At 37.6% G+C, this 18,748-nt stretch overlaps 1 protein-coding gene across 1 annotated transcript; it reads left to right on the forward strand.

The window, feature by feature from the left end:
- Positions 1-7,510: 7,510 nt before the first annotated feature.
- LOC122664944 (AT-hook motif nuclear-localized protein 23-like) lies at positions 7,511-8,661 on the forward strand. The gene has a single exon (XM_043860992.1). It carries the CDS (start codon positions 7,809-7,811, stop codon positions 8,658-8,660), a length of 852 nt encoding a protein of 283 aa, XP_043716927.1. The 5' UTR covers positions 7,511-7,808; the 3' UTR covers position 8,661.
- The last annotated feature ends 10,087 nt before the right edge of the window (positions 8,662-18,748 follow it).

Consider the following 18,748-nt stretch of genomic DNA (forward strand, 5'->3'; position numbering starts at 1 on the left):
TTGTTTATCCCAATCACTTGAGAGTTTATTATACCAATTAATATTACATATAAATAGGTATTAATTTGTAATATTTAAACACATCACCTAATTGGAGAAGTTTTGTATCCTTGTTTGTAGGTGATTTCTATTTGGTTAGATAAAAAAGAACAGCAAGAATGAGATTAAAGATATACAGAGCTCAAAATAAATAGAATTATCTAAGCATGTTAAATGAACAAGGATCTCTATTAATATATGTTGTCTATGGAGTAATAAACTTCCAAACATCCTTTTTCTAAAATATTTTATAACAAATTTCTATTTTAATTTTTTCTTAAACATATGGCACTGAATCTAATATTGGCTTGTTGAGACTTTATTATAGTAGAATCATATAAAAAAATTAAGTGAGCCTCATGTTTCATTATTAAAGTAACGAAACTCAACTACTATCATTTTCTAACTAAAAATTCTTTCCTGAAACTTCTTAAGAGACCATGAACTATTTTAATATTTGACCTTAAAATTCTAATTATAAACATAGCCTTTCTATGTCCAAAATTATAGATTATAGAAATGGGGAAGAGGGCTTATCCAATTATTTTGTAATTCTTTTTCTTCTTTAATAAAGAGAAGTCTAGTTACTTTCTAATGTTTTTTTCTTTAATAAATATGGATACCCATGAAGCTAGATGGAAAAAACAAAGTTACTTTGTGGAAGTGAAACTAAGTTAGTTTGTGATTATTATTAATTTTTTTTTTAAAGACCTTAAGCAAGTTCTCATCATTTGAATGATTGAATAGAAGCATCTCCTGAGGTTTAGGCATTCTTATTATCACTAAACCTTCAAATCAAGAAGGAAAGGACATATAATATAAAAAAAAAATAGTTCTTTTCAAATTCATGATCACCACTACTAATAAGTACCATTTATTTATAATGTTTTAATAAATAGAAATATTGTTTAGGGAGACCATGTTTGCCATTCTTGATCTATTAATAAAGTAGATAAAAATGTTAGTCAAATAATGAGGTCTTATTATTTTTACTATAATGCCTTTTTAATCCACAATTCTTTAACAAAAGAGACTTAATTAAGTTTTAATAGGGAGTGGATAATTAAAGAGTGTCTTAACAAAGAGGTTTTGTTTTAGTGCGTGAAGCTTGGAGACTAATGACCTGACAGTTGAGTGTTTCAATACCTAATTTTAAAATAAAGTACGGAGATAGAAAAGAGAGAGAGAGAGAGAGAGAGAAAAAGAAGAAAGAAACCTGCATTTTGGTAAGATCCCTTTTGAGGAGTTACATGGACAGCCAATATCTAGTGGTAATGCATGTTGAATGATTAAATATTATATAGAAAAATTAGCTGTTCTAAAGACAAAATTAAAGCTAAGTAGGGTCTTCGGACTTGAGCATAGATTAGTGAAGCTTAATTACTTTTTATATGTCCGAGAACACAGTTTCATTGGTCGTCGGTGATATTATCAATGCGATAATCATGACGATTATTTGTTAATTTTATAAAGCAAAAGGTGACAAATTAGTGTTAATCTTTAGGTACCATGGGTTCTCTTGCCTGCAAAAATGAAAAATGAGTTGGATACTCTGAAGCATTCAAAGTAGTCAAAATTAGAAAAAAATAATCCTAATTCCATCATACTTAGTTGCAATTCAAAGGTGGTAATCTTAGATATTTAACTATGTAAAGGGTAAAGAAGATGGGCACGCAATCGTTATATATACGTCCCTTTACAAATTTTATCTCTTCTCTTCTCATGTAATGATATAATCATCATCTAAACTCCTTTAACTTAGATGTGTATGGTGCTAATATAAAGACAATAGATCAATCTCTTTCTCTTATTTTCCGTTTTTTTTTTAAATATATATATAATTATGGTGACCTTTATATTTACAATCAATAACAACACATAATAATTACAATATATGGATATAAGAGTTGAAAGACAACAATTTAAAAGGGAAAAAAAAAAATATCAGTTTTGGTTGAAAGGAATGTCAGTTTATTTATATACACAGGTACAAAAGGTGTCCGTATAGAGATCTAAATAATATTTGATGCAACACTTCGCATAATATCTATGGATTGGGGAGTTTTTAACCTCAAATACTATGTACTACAAGCATAACTGCATAAAATCCATCATTTCAAAATATAGTAGAGAGAAAGAGAGAGAGACTGATAGTGATGGGTGATGTGTTCTAGGGTGAGGTGGGGTTGGTGGATCTTTCAAGAAGAGGAAAGGGATTGGATTGGACGAGATTTACAAACAACACAAAGGGGGTGGTCGCATGCTTGACACTTTGTTTTATTTTTTACTTTTGGACTTTTGGATTGGGTGGGCTTTCGCTGGCCTTTGTTTGGTTTCACTTTCTTTCATGAGTCTTTTGAGAGAGAGAGAGAGAGATGTGGACCTTCTTGGTGGTAGTGGTAGTGGTACGTCTGATGCCCTAAAATTCAGGAAGCTTTTTCTTGCAATGGTGGGACTCGGGGGTGGAAGGGAGGGAATAGCTTGGGACAAGGGAGGGCTTTTACCACCCCCCCAACAATATTTGTTAACTTTAGCCTGTAGCGGTACCCAACCAAAAGCATGGCTCAACCTAAAGGGCACCCCCCCCCCTCTCACATGCGGCGGACCTGAGACCTGAGACCTAAGACATGAGACCTGACTGTCCTTATCGCCCCTCTTAACTGTCCTATTGTCTGCCCACGCAAATATATATACATCTATGTTGCAACTTCGGAGCAGAGAGAGATTGGGGCCCAAATGCCCGGGTTTTGGGGGCAAAGGGAGGGAAAGAGGAGGGGGGGGGGGGGGAAGAGTTTTGACCAATTCCCGATGAAAGCGACTGCTGCCTCGTGGCCGACAGCTATACGGTTGCCCTTCCCTCTATTCTTTTTCTTTGACTTCTACACCCACACGTGATCTCCCCCATTTCTTCTCCTTTGCAACTTGCACCTTATGCCAGCTCAGACAGAGAGAGATTAGTTGGATCGTCCCGCTCCGATCCGGACGATCCGGCCTTCTCGCGTGTTTTCTTGTGGGAGTGAGGAAATGACAGTAGCAGTGCAGTAAAGATGGAATGGGGAAGAGAACCCTTCTCTCTCTCTCTCTCTCTCGGTCTCAGCAGCTCTTCTTTATCAGTTCTGACCATCTCTGATCTCTCTAGTCGTCTTGGTCCTCGTTGTTGATTTCCATAGAATTTAGGGTTAGAGAGTCTCGGAGGTCTAAAAGCTGAACAGAAGAGGATACTTACTGTAGCGTCATTCCTTATGAATTCTGAGCTTTCTCATCTTACCCTAAAAGATAGTTTGAATCATGTGGGACCCACGGAAGATGATCCGTAAATCTGTCCCAGTTGAGACACTTCTCCAGATTGATCAGATCAGATAGATGTATGATGTAATCCCATCCCTATCCCTAATCTCATCATCTATTGACCATTGACTCTTTCCTCTTTCCCTTCATGGCCTCCACCATTTTAGTTAGTTTTTTTTTTTTTTTTTTTTTTATGGGTCAGAGTGGACTCGAATCTCTCCGGTTCCAGTTTTCCAGATATGACTAAACCCTCCCTTTGTAACGAAAACATGGCTTGTTTCACGGGTGGGTCAAGACAACAACGAGGACCAAATGTTTTCAGTTTTGACAAGAATAGACTTTTATCCCAAACCTGTTTTCACCGAACCCGGATTGTTTTCACGGGTGGATAAAAGTATCCAAGTCCAAGAATAGAACGGAGAACCCATCAAATGTTTTTCCTTAAACTGACGAAAATAGCCTCATCTGTACCCTGCCACAGTTCTCTTTACCTGGAGATATATATGAGATGGGATGGTAAGTCTGAATCTGAGACTCACCCATAGGAAAGATCTGGATTCTGGGGATAATGTACGTTAATATCGTACTTTCTGTAGGTCACCTAAGCATGCAGGCTGGGTTGCCTCCTCTTTGGGTCAGAGCAAGGACATTTTCGTCAATTGCTGTGTACGTGGATTTGGCTTTTCAATGTCCCAATGAGTGTTGGCCAAAGTTTTTCTCTGACAGGACATTTCACCCACCATCTTAGGGTTTACAAACCCTTCCAAAGGATTTTGAATGTTTTAAAATATCCTCCCCAGACCCATTTCCGTCCTCTCCCATCCATCGATGGATGGGATCCCGTGGGTGGAGAGAAATTAGCTAGGTTCATAAGTGGTTTTTTTTTTTTTTTTTTATGTGGATTTTTTTTTATTGATACCCTTCAAAGTGTTAAATAATTTGTAATTTTATTTTGGAGTGATGTTCTATGTTCGGGAGCACATGGGAGCATAAGTTGGGCCAGACACATGGGGCGGGAGGCGGTCGGGATGATCATTCCCCCACACCCTCATGTGTGTGGGCGCAGGAGACCCCCATTGTGGGGAACATTTTCTCTTTTTTTTTTTTTTACTTTTTAATACGATATATAATTTATTTTTTCGAATGAAAATAATAATGTCATTTTTTGTGCATAGTCGTAAAAATGTGGATGATGATAACATCTTTTAATAAGGATACAATGATTTGAAACCTAGTAATTATTTTTGAAAACTCATCTATACCTTATCTTAAAGATTTTTTAGAAATAAGACGAGAGGTAATTAAAAGAAGGTACTAATTTCTAAATACACCTATAGTTAAGGATGTCAAAATGGAATCGAAACCGAATATCGGAACCAGAACCGACCGTTTACGATCAAATCGCACCGCAAAAAAATTATCCGCTTTTGATTTTATAGGTTCTTTTTTCAGTTCAATTTTGATTTTCACTGCAAAACCGCGGTTCTAAACCGAATAAGAAGCCGAAAAAACCGAATAGAAACTGATACATCTTTCTTTAATACTAACCCATGCATCAATTGGATTAATTAATTTAATAAATATAATTATTGCATCAACATGAAACATAAAATAGGTAAAAAATGCCATGGGTTAACTCTATATTATATTTGTTCAAGTATGAATTGAAAATTATGGATGATGTTAAAATGGATTAACAAAATCCTACTTTTCAATAGAATAAATAATTTGTTCAACATGTGAGAGTGGAGAAGAAAAAACAAAGGAAAAACAAAGAATAAGAAAAAAAAAAGACGGGTGAAGATCGAAAGTTTTTTTATTTTTATCACATAGGCATAGAAAATATGATGAATGAGGGAGACCGAGAGAGCATGGGGAAACACGAAAATATAAAGACCTTGAAAACCAAGGTTGTTTTCGTTACTGTTTCCCAAAACGACACTACACAAACCGCATGTAAATCGATTGTGAATTGGATAACGAAAATCGAATAGAAATCGATAAAATTGGATCGTATGCAAAACGATTATGATTTTGGTTGATTCTTATGTGGTTCGATTTTGATTTCACCTTATCAAAATGTAAACCACACCGCAACCAAACCGAATAACCAGAACCGCACCGTTTGACACCCTTGCCTATAGTCCTATAGAGTGTTATTCAGACATTCCTTTTTATAAATGCCTTTTGATGTTGTTAGCAAAAATAGGGGAAAATTTTCCCTCAACGTGTAGGAAGTAATCATTCGAGAATTTTTTTATCTCTATTTCTGAATGATCGATAATACTCTCATTCCTTGCGCAAAATCTTCTCAATACATCCAAATGATTTGATTAAGGGAGGATATACTTAAGAACATTTAAAAAGGCATTTGTAGAGGAAGAAAGAAATATATTATCACAAAATTGTAATTTTTTTCTTTCGTAAACACAAAATTGTACAGTAAAGCTTCATGTAAGGGGAGTTGATCCAAACTCCAAACGAGGCTAGGATGTGCATGAGAAAATATTATAGATAGAACCTTCCCTTGTGTGTCTGATGAGAGAAAGAGATTTTGGATTTGACGTTTTAGATTGAGAAGTTACTTGGAACCTCAAGTTTTTCCCATCCACTGGCTTTCGGGTCCTAATAAACAATTAAAGGAACTAGTTGAACCACACAAAAAAACAAGACACCCCCAGCCAATACATCTGACACTCATACGATGGACGGTAGGTCCCACTTACACGTGTGATAGGGGCCCATCGTAGTGGTCCCAATCCTTAGTAAAGATCTAACATGCTTATATTTTCCCATTTGAATATTGGCAATACTGTTATAAGGCAGACGTTGAATATTAAAGGTGACGAGAGGAGATGGGGAATGGGAGAAGGGTCACTCCTTGTCCCTCTTTATTTATTTTATAAATTTTTAATCACTTTCTTCTTTGTTTATTTCTTATGGGTTAGGTAAGCCGTAGTCAAGCGAAAGGGAATCAATCCTCCCTTGGATTAGGATCATCTCCAAGGAGCCCAGCACCCAAAACGTACCTAGGAGGTATCCAACGGTTGAATTATGCCACACATATCTTGGTGCATGCCTAAAAATATGTGTGACACAACCCAACAATTGGATGCACCCTGAGTGTACTAGGTTTTTGGAGACGAGCTAAACTCTCCTCCCCCCCCCCCCTCTCTCTCTCTCATTCATATTATCTGACCTTTCGAGGGTTTTGGAGCTTCTATCTTGAGTTCTAACTACCCCCTCTGAATACCTTTCTCTCTAAGTCTTGCTTTTGAGACTTTCCAATTTTTTTTTTTCTCATTCTTCTTTGCCTTAATTGTTTAAACCAGCAAAAAAAAAATTAAAAGGAAAAATAAATAATTTATATATTTATTTATTGCTTTTTTCTTTTAAAATTGCTGATGTTTTTATGTTTGAATAAATTCACCATGAAAAAAAAATTATTTCCTTTTGACCTAAATGCAAAATTCTTAATTGTGTCTGATTTCAATGATAGAAAAATAAATAAACAAGATCCATAGCAAAACCCAACATATATGAAACGATGCAAAAATTGCAATTTTCAAATAACCAAACGATCCCCAAACTTTTAGAAATGAAAGTACATTAAATCTCATGCTGTCTTTTATCGTCATTTATAAGAGAGTAAGGATTAAGGAAGCCAAGCTGAGTGTAAGTAGAGCCGTAGAGGGGCAATGAAGGCGGCTGGTTCTGGGGCTCGGACTGGGGGCTGAAAGGGCGATGGGCCAAGGTGGGCCAGTCCAGGTTGGGAACAGAAGCCAGTAGATGGGCCCCACCCGCCGCAGCTCCACCACCACCCTCCCACTTGTCCCTTCCCCACGTTTTTGCATTTCGTAAACTTTTTGTGAATTCAAAGAAAGACAACGTAGACTGCGGCACCAATCAAATAACTTTGTTCACGTAAACAAGCCTTCAGATAGATTCCCATCCAACGATTCAAACCCATCTCCTTAACCCAACTTTGTCAACTTTCTTAACCATGGTTCTCTAAAGGGTTTAAAAGCCTTTATTTGAAACACCCAACCCAAACAACACTCATCCAGTCTAACAACTCTCCCTCAGTTTTGTTTTGCTCTCTCCTCTGGAATCCCTCTCCTCTCCTCTTCTCCCCTCTATAAAAATTAAAAAAAAATAAAAAAATTCCAACAAAATAGAATGGCTGTTCCATTCCATTTGCTTCTTTTATCTCCTTCATCTTCCTTCCTCCATTCTCTTTCTCTGCACTTGATCCTCCTTGTTTTCTATTCTCTCTAGGGTTCGAGTTCCGGGACTCTCTTTTCTTCCCTTTCTTTAATCCTCTCTCCACCTTACATATTTAAAGATTATAAAAAAAAAAAACCAATCCAATCTAATTTCTCAGCTTCAGCTCCTATTTGAATCCTTTTTTTTTTTTTTTAATTATTACTAGTTTATTTAAATAATTTTTCTCGTTTTTCTGGGTTTCTTTTGATGTGGGTATGGCGGGGTTTGATTTAGGCACAGCATCTCGTTATGTTCATCAACTTCACCGGCCGGACTTGCACTTGCAGATGCAACAAGAATCCGATGAAGACAACAATAGAGGTCAGTTTTCCGAAGATCATGATGATACAAACCACCAAGGACTCGAGCTCGTCTCCGCCAACAGCGGTGGAGGTGATATCGGTGGCCGAAGACCAAGAGGTCGGCCACCCGGTTCGAAGAACAAGCCAAAACCGCCGGTAATTATCACCAGAGAGAGTGCAAATACCCTTCGAGCTCATATCTTGGAAGTCGGCAACGGTTGTGATGTCTTCGACTGCGTAGCAACTTATGCTAGACGCCGGCAGCGTGGGATCTGTATTTTGAGTGGAAGCGGAACTGTTACTAATGTAAGCTTACGGCAACCGGCGGCGGCTGGAGCGATCGTGACATTACACGGGCGGTTCGAGATATTGTCGTTATCCGGTTCGTTTTTGCCACCACCGGCACCACCGGGTGCGACAAGCTTGACGATATTTTTGGCCGGCGGACAAGGTCAGGTCGTCGGTGGGAATGTCGTGGGTGCGCTGATTGCGGCTGGACCGGTCATCGTTATAGCAGCTTCATTCACTAACGTGGCGTATGAGCGGCTACCGTTGGAGGAGGAGGAGCAGCTTCAGATACAACCACCGGTTTCGCAGTCTTCGGGTGGTGGTGCGAATGGAGGTGGCGGAGCTGGTGGTGGTGGTGTTAACAACCCCTTTCCTGATCCGTCTTCGGGTTTGCCATTCTTCAATTTGCCGCTCAATATGGGGAATTTACCAGTTGACGGTTGGGCTGGTAACGCAGCTGGGCGACCTCCGTACTAACCAAACCCATTTTGAAACCGGTAGTTTCTGGAATACTCATCAAAGAATGAATCTTTAATCTCCAAATGAAACTAAAACTACTTCAAGGAAAGCTGAGTAAAGTAAAGGCCAACTGCATCACCGGATAGACAGTTCTTTTCCGGATCAGAAAGGTGAGAAAATTCCATGGATCATGACTCCACTTTGATGTACAATTTTTAGTTTCCTCTATCAGTTGTTTTTGGTTTTTGATTTCTTGAAAAAAATCCTCTCTAGTTGTTATTGTTTCTTGATTTTCATGGAACCCTTCTTCTTAGTAAGCAACTTGTTTGAGGATTTGTGGTTCTGGGTTTATGGGTTTGTGGGTTTCAATCAGATATATACCAAGTTACCTTCTTATAACTGTCACTTTAACTGCTACAACTGCTCTTGCTACTGGTAATCACTATTATTACTAGTGCTGATTAAGTAGTAACAGTTAATAATGAAGCCAATAACTGTTTCTAAAATTATTTGTTGTTATTAAATGTAATTCATAATATAGGTGAGTTCCTGTCTCTTATATCCATTTAGGCAAATTTCCTCAAAGCTCTTTGAACCTTGTGACAAGTTTGAATCCACTTGAACTACTCTTACCAACCGAAATTGGATAGGGCAGTGAAGAAAATCTACGTAAGTAATGTGGGTGTACTTTATTTTTTGTCATATCTTCCCACTGATCCAAATTTGCAACTCACATACGATAACCTAATACAAGTAATTTTAGGTATGAGATTAGCCCACACTACACGTTCTCTTTTATCTTTTGCCACTTTTTCCTTTTTTCTTCTGATTTCTATTTCTCCAAACATCTGTCTAAGATGGACTCTAAGCCTTGTAGTCTATTAAAAAAAAGGGGTGTACCCAGTGCACGAGGCTCACGTCACTGCGGTGTCTCTAACCCTTCTGGTCTATATCTTGGATAAATTAATACTAATGGGGTTCAATCTCAAGATCATTGGTTCTCTAGGGAAAGCAACTGTGAGGTGTGGAAGTCTATAATTCTACTATTTATGGATTTATTTTTGGCTTAGGTTGCTAAGCATTTGAAGTTTATGCTTTGGTTATTAAGAAAAGTTATTGTATGATTAATCACACTTGCTTCCCTAAACCATCACAGTGGTACAAAATGATCATGTGATAATGAGATGGTGCATTTATGTTCATTTCATGAATTGGATTTGGATTCAGAACCTTGAACCCTAAAGCTGCTGAGTTGCAGCTTTAGTTCTGATATCATCATATAATGTATTAGCTTCAAAGATTATTAAATCTAGTGTTTCTGCAAGAGGATAAGTGATGTTGTAGATAATTTAATTAATAATGCAACTTGCAGTTCCAATAAATAAATAAAAAATTAATGATTATAAAGGAAATCCAAAGCTAACTTGTTTGGATTATCTTCATCACTAAACAGCCAAGGGGCTTAAACATAGTGGGGATTATGTAGGGGATATTTTCCTCCTGAACTTTCACTTCCATTTCTGCTTTCTGTTCTTCCTTATATTTGCTCCGGTTAATTCAATGAACTTAACATCGACTTCTTTCACCTTTTCTTTCTTTTGCTACTTTTTATTCCTTTTTAGATGTTATTCATCATAGATAGATGAGTTCTAGTCTCATATGTGTTGGATTTTTTTTTGGTCTTGTATTCTACAGATGCCCACATTATTGGGTTATATATGTTTAATTGGGTTGGTTTTGAGTCCATTGCATATATAGGATTAAAATTGTAATTGTGTGGGAATTATGAGTTGTTGGGTGCCTATATGTTATCTCTATGGGAACCCTAGGAGTAGTAAGAAAGGAGATCACTAAGTGAGGTGAAGAGTGATGTAAACCTTTTTTGTAATTGTGAATAAAAAAAATTCCCTAGTTCTCTCGGGTCGATGTAGGCATTATAACTTCCTTGTGTTTGTGTGAATTGTGATTGCTTGGTTGTTTTCTTTTTGTGTTTCTGCATTCGTTGGTGCATGGAGATCTATGGAACAGGTGATGTGCAAGGAGAAGGGATGGATGAACAGATGTTGTCCGGATCCATTTTCCCTTTGTCTGAGGGGATGCCTATAGCATGCATTCCTGTGTGAGATGGAAGAAAGGGGAAGAAGGTTTGCATGCAGCCTTTGGAAAGAAAGCTTTCCTCCTTTTGATAGCTTGTGAAAATGGTGAGAGAAGTTCCTTGGTTTTAGTGTTTTTTTTTTTTTTGAAAGGATACGTAAAACAATACCTAGGAGAGAAAAAGGGTGTGTGTGGAAGACATGTTAGGAGAAATTTAAAGAAAAATAAACATAAGAAGAAAAGCAAGAACTGAAGGTTCATGTGGAGCTTGATGAGTAAAAAGGGAAAGAAAGTGACTTTCATGTAGCCCTAGGAAATGAGAGCATTGAGAGGGAGTAGTGCGCAGGGAAGGAAAAAGTAAGTGGAAGTTGTTCAAGCAGCCCATGAAAGAAGAAAGGGTAAAATGGCAAATTGAAGCTTACTTGAAGTGGAGCTTGGTGTTATAATTAAGGTTTTCTTGTGTTGCAGATTCAGTGAATGATGGTGTAGGTCGTGCTAGTTCCTACAAGATCAACGATAATTAGGACTGATTAGGTTTGTTGGGGTTGATGGTAAGCATGGATGGCAGTGAAGGGTTTAAGTTTCTCTATAGAACCCTTCAATGGCTATAATCACTTCATTCATGGCAACAATAAGTGAAGAATATTCTTACGAGGAAGAGGGGGACATCAAAGCTGTCAGGAAGAAATCAAACAAACCAAACAAGATGATTGAAGATGAGCGAATTAAGGGATCTAGTGAACAACACGATTCAGTTGTAACCTATAGATAACACTGTTTGTGAGGTCATCAGGTAGGTAGATTCGGCAGAAGTTTAAGCTAATCTGGAGAGTAGCCACAAGTCTAGGTCACTGACAAACCATTTATTTTTTGAAGAAACAATTGAATGGCCTTTGTTGTCAGAGGGAGCGAATGTTGAGGTGTACTTAAATGAATTCAATAGATATTGACAGAGTTGTTTGAATGTTGAGATTGAAGAGGAGGATTAGGCACTCCTATTCGCTTCACAACCTCTTTCATTTGTTCACATCATGGTTACACTTTTGTTCGGAAAGGATATTATTCTCAAATTTAGCAAATTTACTGCTAATTTGCTAAAGAATGAGAGACGGGACAAACTAGTAGTGAAAGGACGTCAGAGGAGGGTAATATTTTTGTTATAATTGGTGGTTAGGGCAAAGGTAAATCAAATGAGAGACAGAAGAAGACCAAAAATAATAAGGATCACTCCAAGTCTAAATGTCGTAAAATAACTTGTTATTGTAGTGATGACGAGGAAAGTCATATAAAAAGAAATTGTCCAAAGCATAAGAATGATAAAAAAGAGGACAAGAAGGTGAATCATCTAATCGTGGAAGGGTCCTAGAGTGATGCAGATGTCTCTCTCATTATTTCATCAGGTACAAAAACTTCAAATCGGATTTTAGATTCAGGTTGTATATTTCATGTGTTTACTTAGGGATTAATTTACTATATATCATGCATTTGATAATGGTATGATCAAAATGATAGACAAATTTGAAAGTAAAACTATTATGATTGGGACTATACGACTTCACATGCTTGACGGGATTATGTAAACTTTGCCTAAAGCTAGACATGTTTCAAATCTAAAAAAAAAATCTAATTTTAGTGAGAACACTAAATTCAAGAGGTTACAAATGCTCATATGAAGGTGAATTTCTTGGGGTTTCGTGAGAGTCCATGGTTTTGATGCAGGGACAAATGATTGAGAATCTATACAGATTTGCAGTGAGTGTTGAAACAGGTGGAGATATTGTTAGAACTTAGGCTAGATTTGCAATTGGATGACAAAGACTGTAGATTGTTCAGATTATGAACAAAATGCAGATTTGTGATTAAGCGCTCTTTCGCTTTGGATCTTGCGAATAGAAGTGGTCTTTCCCATTATGTTATAGCAATAGGTGAGGGCAAGTCATATCACATCATTTAATAGTAAGATGTGCATGGCATTGGTAGGGGTGTCAGCCGTGCTGGTTTGGGTGCGGCACATAGGCAAAGATAATGACAGAGATTGTATAACTGGAATCAACACCATTCTTTAAGGTGGCTTACAGAATTCAAGCCAAGGTAGAGATTTGTTAGATTTTGTGTCTTGTATTCTACAATGCTCGACACAATTATTATTAGGCTTGTTTATGTTTAATTGGGTTGGTTTTGGGTGCATTAAATATACAAAGGTAAAATATAATTGAGTGGAATTAGAATTTCTAGGATGTCTATTGTAGACACTGAATTTTGTCACCCTCCAGACAATGATGACAACTGGACATGGACAGACATCGGTATCTCTCTCAAGAAGGACTCTTGCCCCTACATTAGAGCCAAATCACCCTGACATCTCTAAAAATGACTTATAAGACCCTTTTACCAAATGCTGAAGGAGGTACTGCTCACCTTCTCCAAAGAAAGAAGCCTAATAGGCCCAAACAGACCCAAAAAGAGCCAAGAAGCTCATTTAAGGCCCAAAAGTGTCGGGAGTAACTTACACTGTCCACGACACCGTGGAAGCCTCCCACTACAGCGTGGCAAAAAACCACGCCACCATGGGAGGCCAGGATGACATCACCCACGGTGCCATGATTCCTAGGTCCCCTCCCTATAAATAGGAGGGTCCCTCTCCCCCAAAATCAAGGAGAAAGAGGTAGAGAGACCCTCCCATTTCTCCCACTCAAGAGTCATTCTGAGGTGAATGTGAGCTGTTCTGTCCGAGTCATAGGTAGATCCTTCAATTACCCACTTGAGTGACGAATGCTCCAGTCTCAACCCTGCTGCTATTCCATCAGCATACGGATAGCAATAATCTCTTTTTATAGTCGTTATTCTGTCTGTATATAGATAACAAGAATCCCTTATACAGTCGTTGTTCTGCCCGAAGTCTGAGTAACGAAACCCATCTCATATAGTCCTTACACTGTCCGACAAAAGAGAGGCAAAAATATCGTCCGTCTTCACCTGAGTCGTGGGACATCGCATATTTCGTATTTGGTACATTTTCATTTATTTCTTGTATTTCTTGACAGGTACCTGTCTCTTTCTTTCTTATTATTTTTGGTATAATGTAGACAATTACGTAACCATAATTAGCAAAAACGGGAACGGTAATAAAATGGAGTTTTACGGTACGGGTTTTAAACGGTAAAAAATTACAAACGGACGGTCAAATAAAAAGGTCAAAAAAACAGAGAACAGTAAAAAAAAAAAGGAAAACGGACGGTACGGGTTTTAAACGTTTATATTTCAAAAAAAGGGAACCAAAAAAACGCCACTATTCTCATATAAATTGAGGAATTTTTATTTGAAATACATGCTTCTATTTTCAGTATCCATGCATTGATTTTGAGTTGAAGGCGATACCATGAAAAATATAGCACTTCGAGTCATCTTTACGTCGGTGAAAGAATCAAGCCGATCAGAGTTCGGGAGAGAGAGATATGGTCAGTTAAGTCCAAGGTCTTAAAAAACGCCAAAAAAAATGGGAACGTGTTTTAAACGCGTTTAAAACGGGAATGCTTGTTGTTTGTCATTTTTTACCGTATGTTTAGCAAGCATACAGCAAAACGTGTTTAAAATGGTAAAAAACGGGAACGTGTTTTCCGTTTTAAACGCGTTTTTGCTAACAGTGAACATAACTCGCTTTAGTGTACATAGCAAATGATTTTTTTTTCTTTGTCATGATTAGTGCATCATAATTTAACCTTGCATGTTAGTATATGATATATTATTAATGGAGAATATTCGAAAACAAGCATCTAGTAGAAAAAGTGGTTTATCCGGACGAGGTGGGTGCCTAATACCTTCTCACTCTCGTAACCTGACTACTTACCCTGAATCTCTGACTAGACTATATGGAATCACGTAGCTCTTTTCGCTAATCCCGAATGGGGCTACACCCATTGGGTCCTAGATCCTAATCCTAGGTGACGACTCCATTTCTTTATGACGTATGATCCCAATTCCAATGATGATATGTCGGAACGATATGTCGTTATTCATTGAAACCAATCCTTGTCGCCATAAGGCTGAGGAACACTCTCGTCTCGAAGACCGCAGCATTTACACCTATATATTATCTTTGTGGGAAAAAAACCCTAGGAGTACGTAAGGATATCACTTAGTGAGGTAGAGAGTGATGCAAAGTTTATCTATAAACAAGAAAATTCTCTATTTCTCTCGGCTGAGTGTAGGCATTCTAGCCAAACCATGGTGAATTCCTCGTGTTTGTATGTGATTTCATGAATGTTTTATTTCATGTGTTTGCGCATTCATTCTAACTGCAAATTCATATAGGGAAATCTCCTCAAAGCTCAATTTAGTCTTCGTTCTCAGGATATGTTCCAGTTATGTGTAAATCAACTTGAACTAATCTTACCTACCGAAATTGGATAGAGCCCTGAAGAAAATCCATACAAGTAATCTTGTTCTACTTTGTCTTAGTTATATCTTTCCATTGTTCCAACTTTACAACTGACATACGATAACCTGAGTAAACAATAAGAGAAGAAGAGACCCACACTATCCAGCACACTACAAGTTGTCTTCTATCTTTTGCCACTTTTTAGTTTTTCTTTTGATTTTTGTTTCGCCAAACATCCCAAGATGTCAGAACTAGCTCTAACCCTTCTAGTGCATATGTTGGATTGGATAAATAGTAACAGCATTCAGTCTCAATACCTTTGTATCTTTCTGAGGGAAGCTTAGGGGAGGGAAGGGAAGGGAAGGGATGGAAGTCTAGACTTCTACTATTTATGGATTTCTTTTGGGTTAGGTTTCTATGCAATTGAGCTTCATACTTTGGTTATGATGAAATATACAAATCCTTGCTTACCTTCATGAATTGGATTCAGAACCTTAAACCCTAAAGCTACTGAGTTGCAGCCTTAGTCCTGAGTTGCGATGACCTCGGCATGTTTATGAAGGTTCTTATGGAAAAACTTGATTATTTTTGAAGGGTCTATTGGCATTAGGCTCTTGAAGCTTAGCTGATATAATGGGATTTTAGCAATTTCTTCTTCATGTCATATTCACATTTCCCACAGTGAAGGTGAACCTTCATTGTCATTGCGCTATAAATTGGCTAAATTTGATGAAATCCAACAGGAGTGGTTAGGGTCCTAAATATAATAGCACATAATTATATATATTTTCAATTTGAAAGATGTGTGGGAATAAACTATTGCATTGGCTAATTGAACAATAGGACTGATACATATTAAAAGATCTTTGATGAAGCTCTGGTCTAGTTTAATTTCTTTTGGGAATGAATACTATAATCACATTAGACAAGAGAACCATTGACTCGACAATCCAAATTATTCGTATGTAATTTTGCTTTTAGTTTTGAGATGGGAATGGGTGAGGTGATTTAGTTTCAAGTTGAGAGTGATTATTTCTCCATGGGTTAGGGTAAGCCTGGTTATGTCCCCCCTTTGTTCTTATTGGCTTTATATCTTAATAAAATTTAGAGGTTTTCCCGGATCCCAGATAATATTCGGGCTAAAAAAAAAAAAATCAAATCTTGGATGGGTGCAACCAAAAATAGACTTGGTGGATTTAATCTATTGAGAATGATAAAATTCGGATTGCTGAAAAAGGCCAATAGAAAAACTATTTGTGGTTATGACCAATCCAAGAGGTGTGATGTCGTAAATGTTAGCATTACATTTTGTTGGGACTTGAGTAGAACTTATCCTTAAAAGTTAGTCATTAAGGAGAAGGTGTCTAAGTCCTTATAAGTCTTCACATCTAGCTACTCACATCTTTTGTGAAATAATTGTTTTTGCGTTAAACTCAACAATCTCCCCCTCCATGCAGGAGCACACGTAGGAAAATAGATTTTTTCTGAGGGTTTTTTTCCACTCTTGGAGTTACATCGGAGTTGCCATGCCCTGGCTCTGATACCACTTGTTGGGTATTTGAAAACACTCTCTTTAACGACTAACTTTTAAGGATGACTTCCACCCAAATCCCTTACATGCTTTAGATATACAAGAACTAATAAAATTGCTGGTCCGCATAGGCAAATAGCTAGGTTGGCCATAACTGTTAGGCACGAACATGTCTGAAATAGAAACCCGAATAACCCCAATATTTGCAATCAATTCAAAACATAGTGAATTTTCCCGATGTTCTCCCAAGTATTATGCTCTCATGCATTGCTCTCCCATTCAACCTCATTCGATGGAATCCATGGTGAACTTAACAATTCCCAAGAACACACATTCAAGTAGTAGCAGGTCATTTGTAAAGAATTTTTCAATATGATTTTTTCTAATTGACTAAATGCTATGTGTGCAACTATCAAATAAGCAGCTCCAATACAGATATATGAGATTGAAGTTTCAGCCACAATAATGTTAAAACAAACACCAAAGAAACATGAATATAAAACAAAATAGAGCAAGATTTTTCGAAGTGACTAAATGCTAGGTGTTCAACTACTGGATAAGCAGTTTCGATACAGATATATTAGATTGAAGTTTCAGCCATAAGAATGTTAAAACAAGCACCAAAGAAACATGAATAGAAAATAAAATAGAGCGAGATGACACAAAGATTTAACGTGGTTCATACTTCAATATAGTGTACTACGTCCACGAGCGAAGCTGAAGATGAGTAACTATGTAATGGAAGAAGACACAAATGGAGATCTCACAAGAACACCCAAAACAGCTTTGTTAGCTCTCACCCAAAAACCCTAACTCGAAAATCCCCAAATTTCCCTTCTTTTTATAGTAAGATAGGTAAGAAATATAAATACTCCTCCAAATGGGTCAATCCATCGGGTCGGGTTGTACCTTACCGTACTGCGGGGGCTTTTTGCCCATGCACTCCCAACAAGATCAGTGATGGGCTCCAAGTTCCCAAGCCCTCCGCTACCATCATAGATCTCAGAAAAAAAATCCCATTCAGGTCACATCCAAAAACTGTCAGAGCGGTTTAATCTTCGAAATGGATACAAGAATTCGAGAAACACATAACAATGAACTTACATCCTTGTGTCTTTCTTTTATTTGTCCTTCTCCCCTACCTTCTCCTAATCTAATGCAGTGGAGACACCAGCTCGGCCTTCTTCTTGCTTCTTTTCTCTATGAGTTTTTGAATTTTCTCGAGATCAATCTTATATTTCACTGTAATTTCACCACACTCAGTGTCTGTCCACTCTATGAACTCCTGCTTAACCAGGTAACATGATTGTATGATATTATCGATCTTATGACTACCAGAAGTGCTCAGCCAAAAACTACAAACTTAACAATAAAATGAATAAATTAAAATTAAATAATGGAATGCCATATAACATTATAAGAATAAGAAGAGTTACAAGTCACCTTGAGTTCTTATAAGCAGCTTTTTAACCTCTCGAGAACATTGAACACATAGCAACAAGAAGCTTAATTAGGAAATAAATCCAGATTCGATTAATTTGATTGGTGGTTCTATCATCTAAAGGAGGATCATAATTTGTTCTATATCTGATATGGACCATTGGATTGGTTGGTTTTGACAAGGGTAGTTCACTTGCTACTGGTTGGTTGCAGGAAGATATGGAGGTCCTGCAACACCAAATTAAACCATTTCTTTGTCCAGTCAAGCAAGAAAGGGTCTTCTTGTGTCCAACGTAGCTCAAAATCAAACGCAAACTGGCCAGACTTTTGGTGGTTGAAGTTGGAAAAAGCCTTGTGCCTTAGCTCTTCTCTGGACTCTTACCCATTTACCCATCAGAGGTGAAGCTTCACCTTAAAAAGTCATAAACATAGAAAGTGCTCATTTTAGATAACATAAGGAGCGTTGGGCTCCTCAGTAGGGCGATAGGGAGTGTAGGGCACCATCCGACGGCCCACAGTGCCTTGGAGCTTTTTTATATATTTTTCTTTTAGGAGGGTGGGGGGAACTAGGGAGGGACGAAGGTAATAACCAGGAGACTCGAAGTCGAGACCTCTAGGTGAGCATGAGCATGAGCATGAGCATGAAGTGCACCACAACTCACC

This window comes from Telopea speciosissima, chromosome 6 (assembly GCF_018873765.1).
Source record: "Telopea speciosissima isolate NSW1024214 ecotype Mountain lineage chromosome 6, Tspe_v1, whole genome shotgun sequence".
Taxonomy (NCBI): Eukaryota; Viridiplantae; Streptophyta; class Magnoliopsida; order Proteales; family Proteaceae; genus Telopea; species Telopea speciosissima.

What these genes read in the sequence shown, in the direction of transcription:
- LOC122664944 (XM_043860992.1), top strand. Translation starts at nt 7,809, where the DNA reads ATGGCGGGGTTTGATTTAGGCACAGCATCTCGTTATGTTCATCAACTT.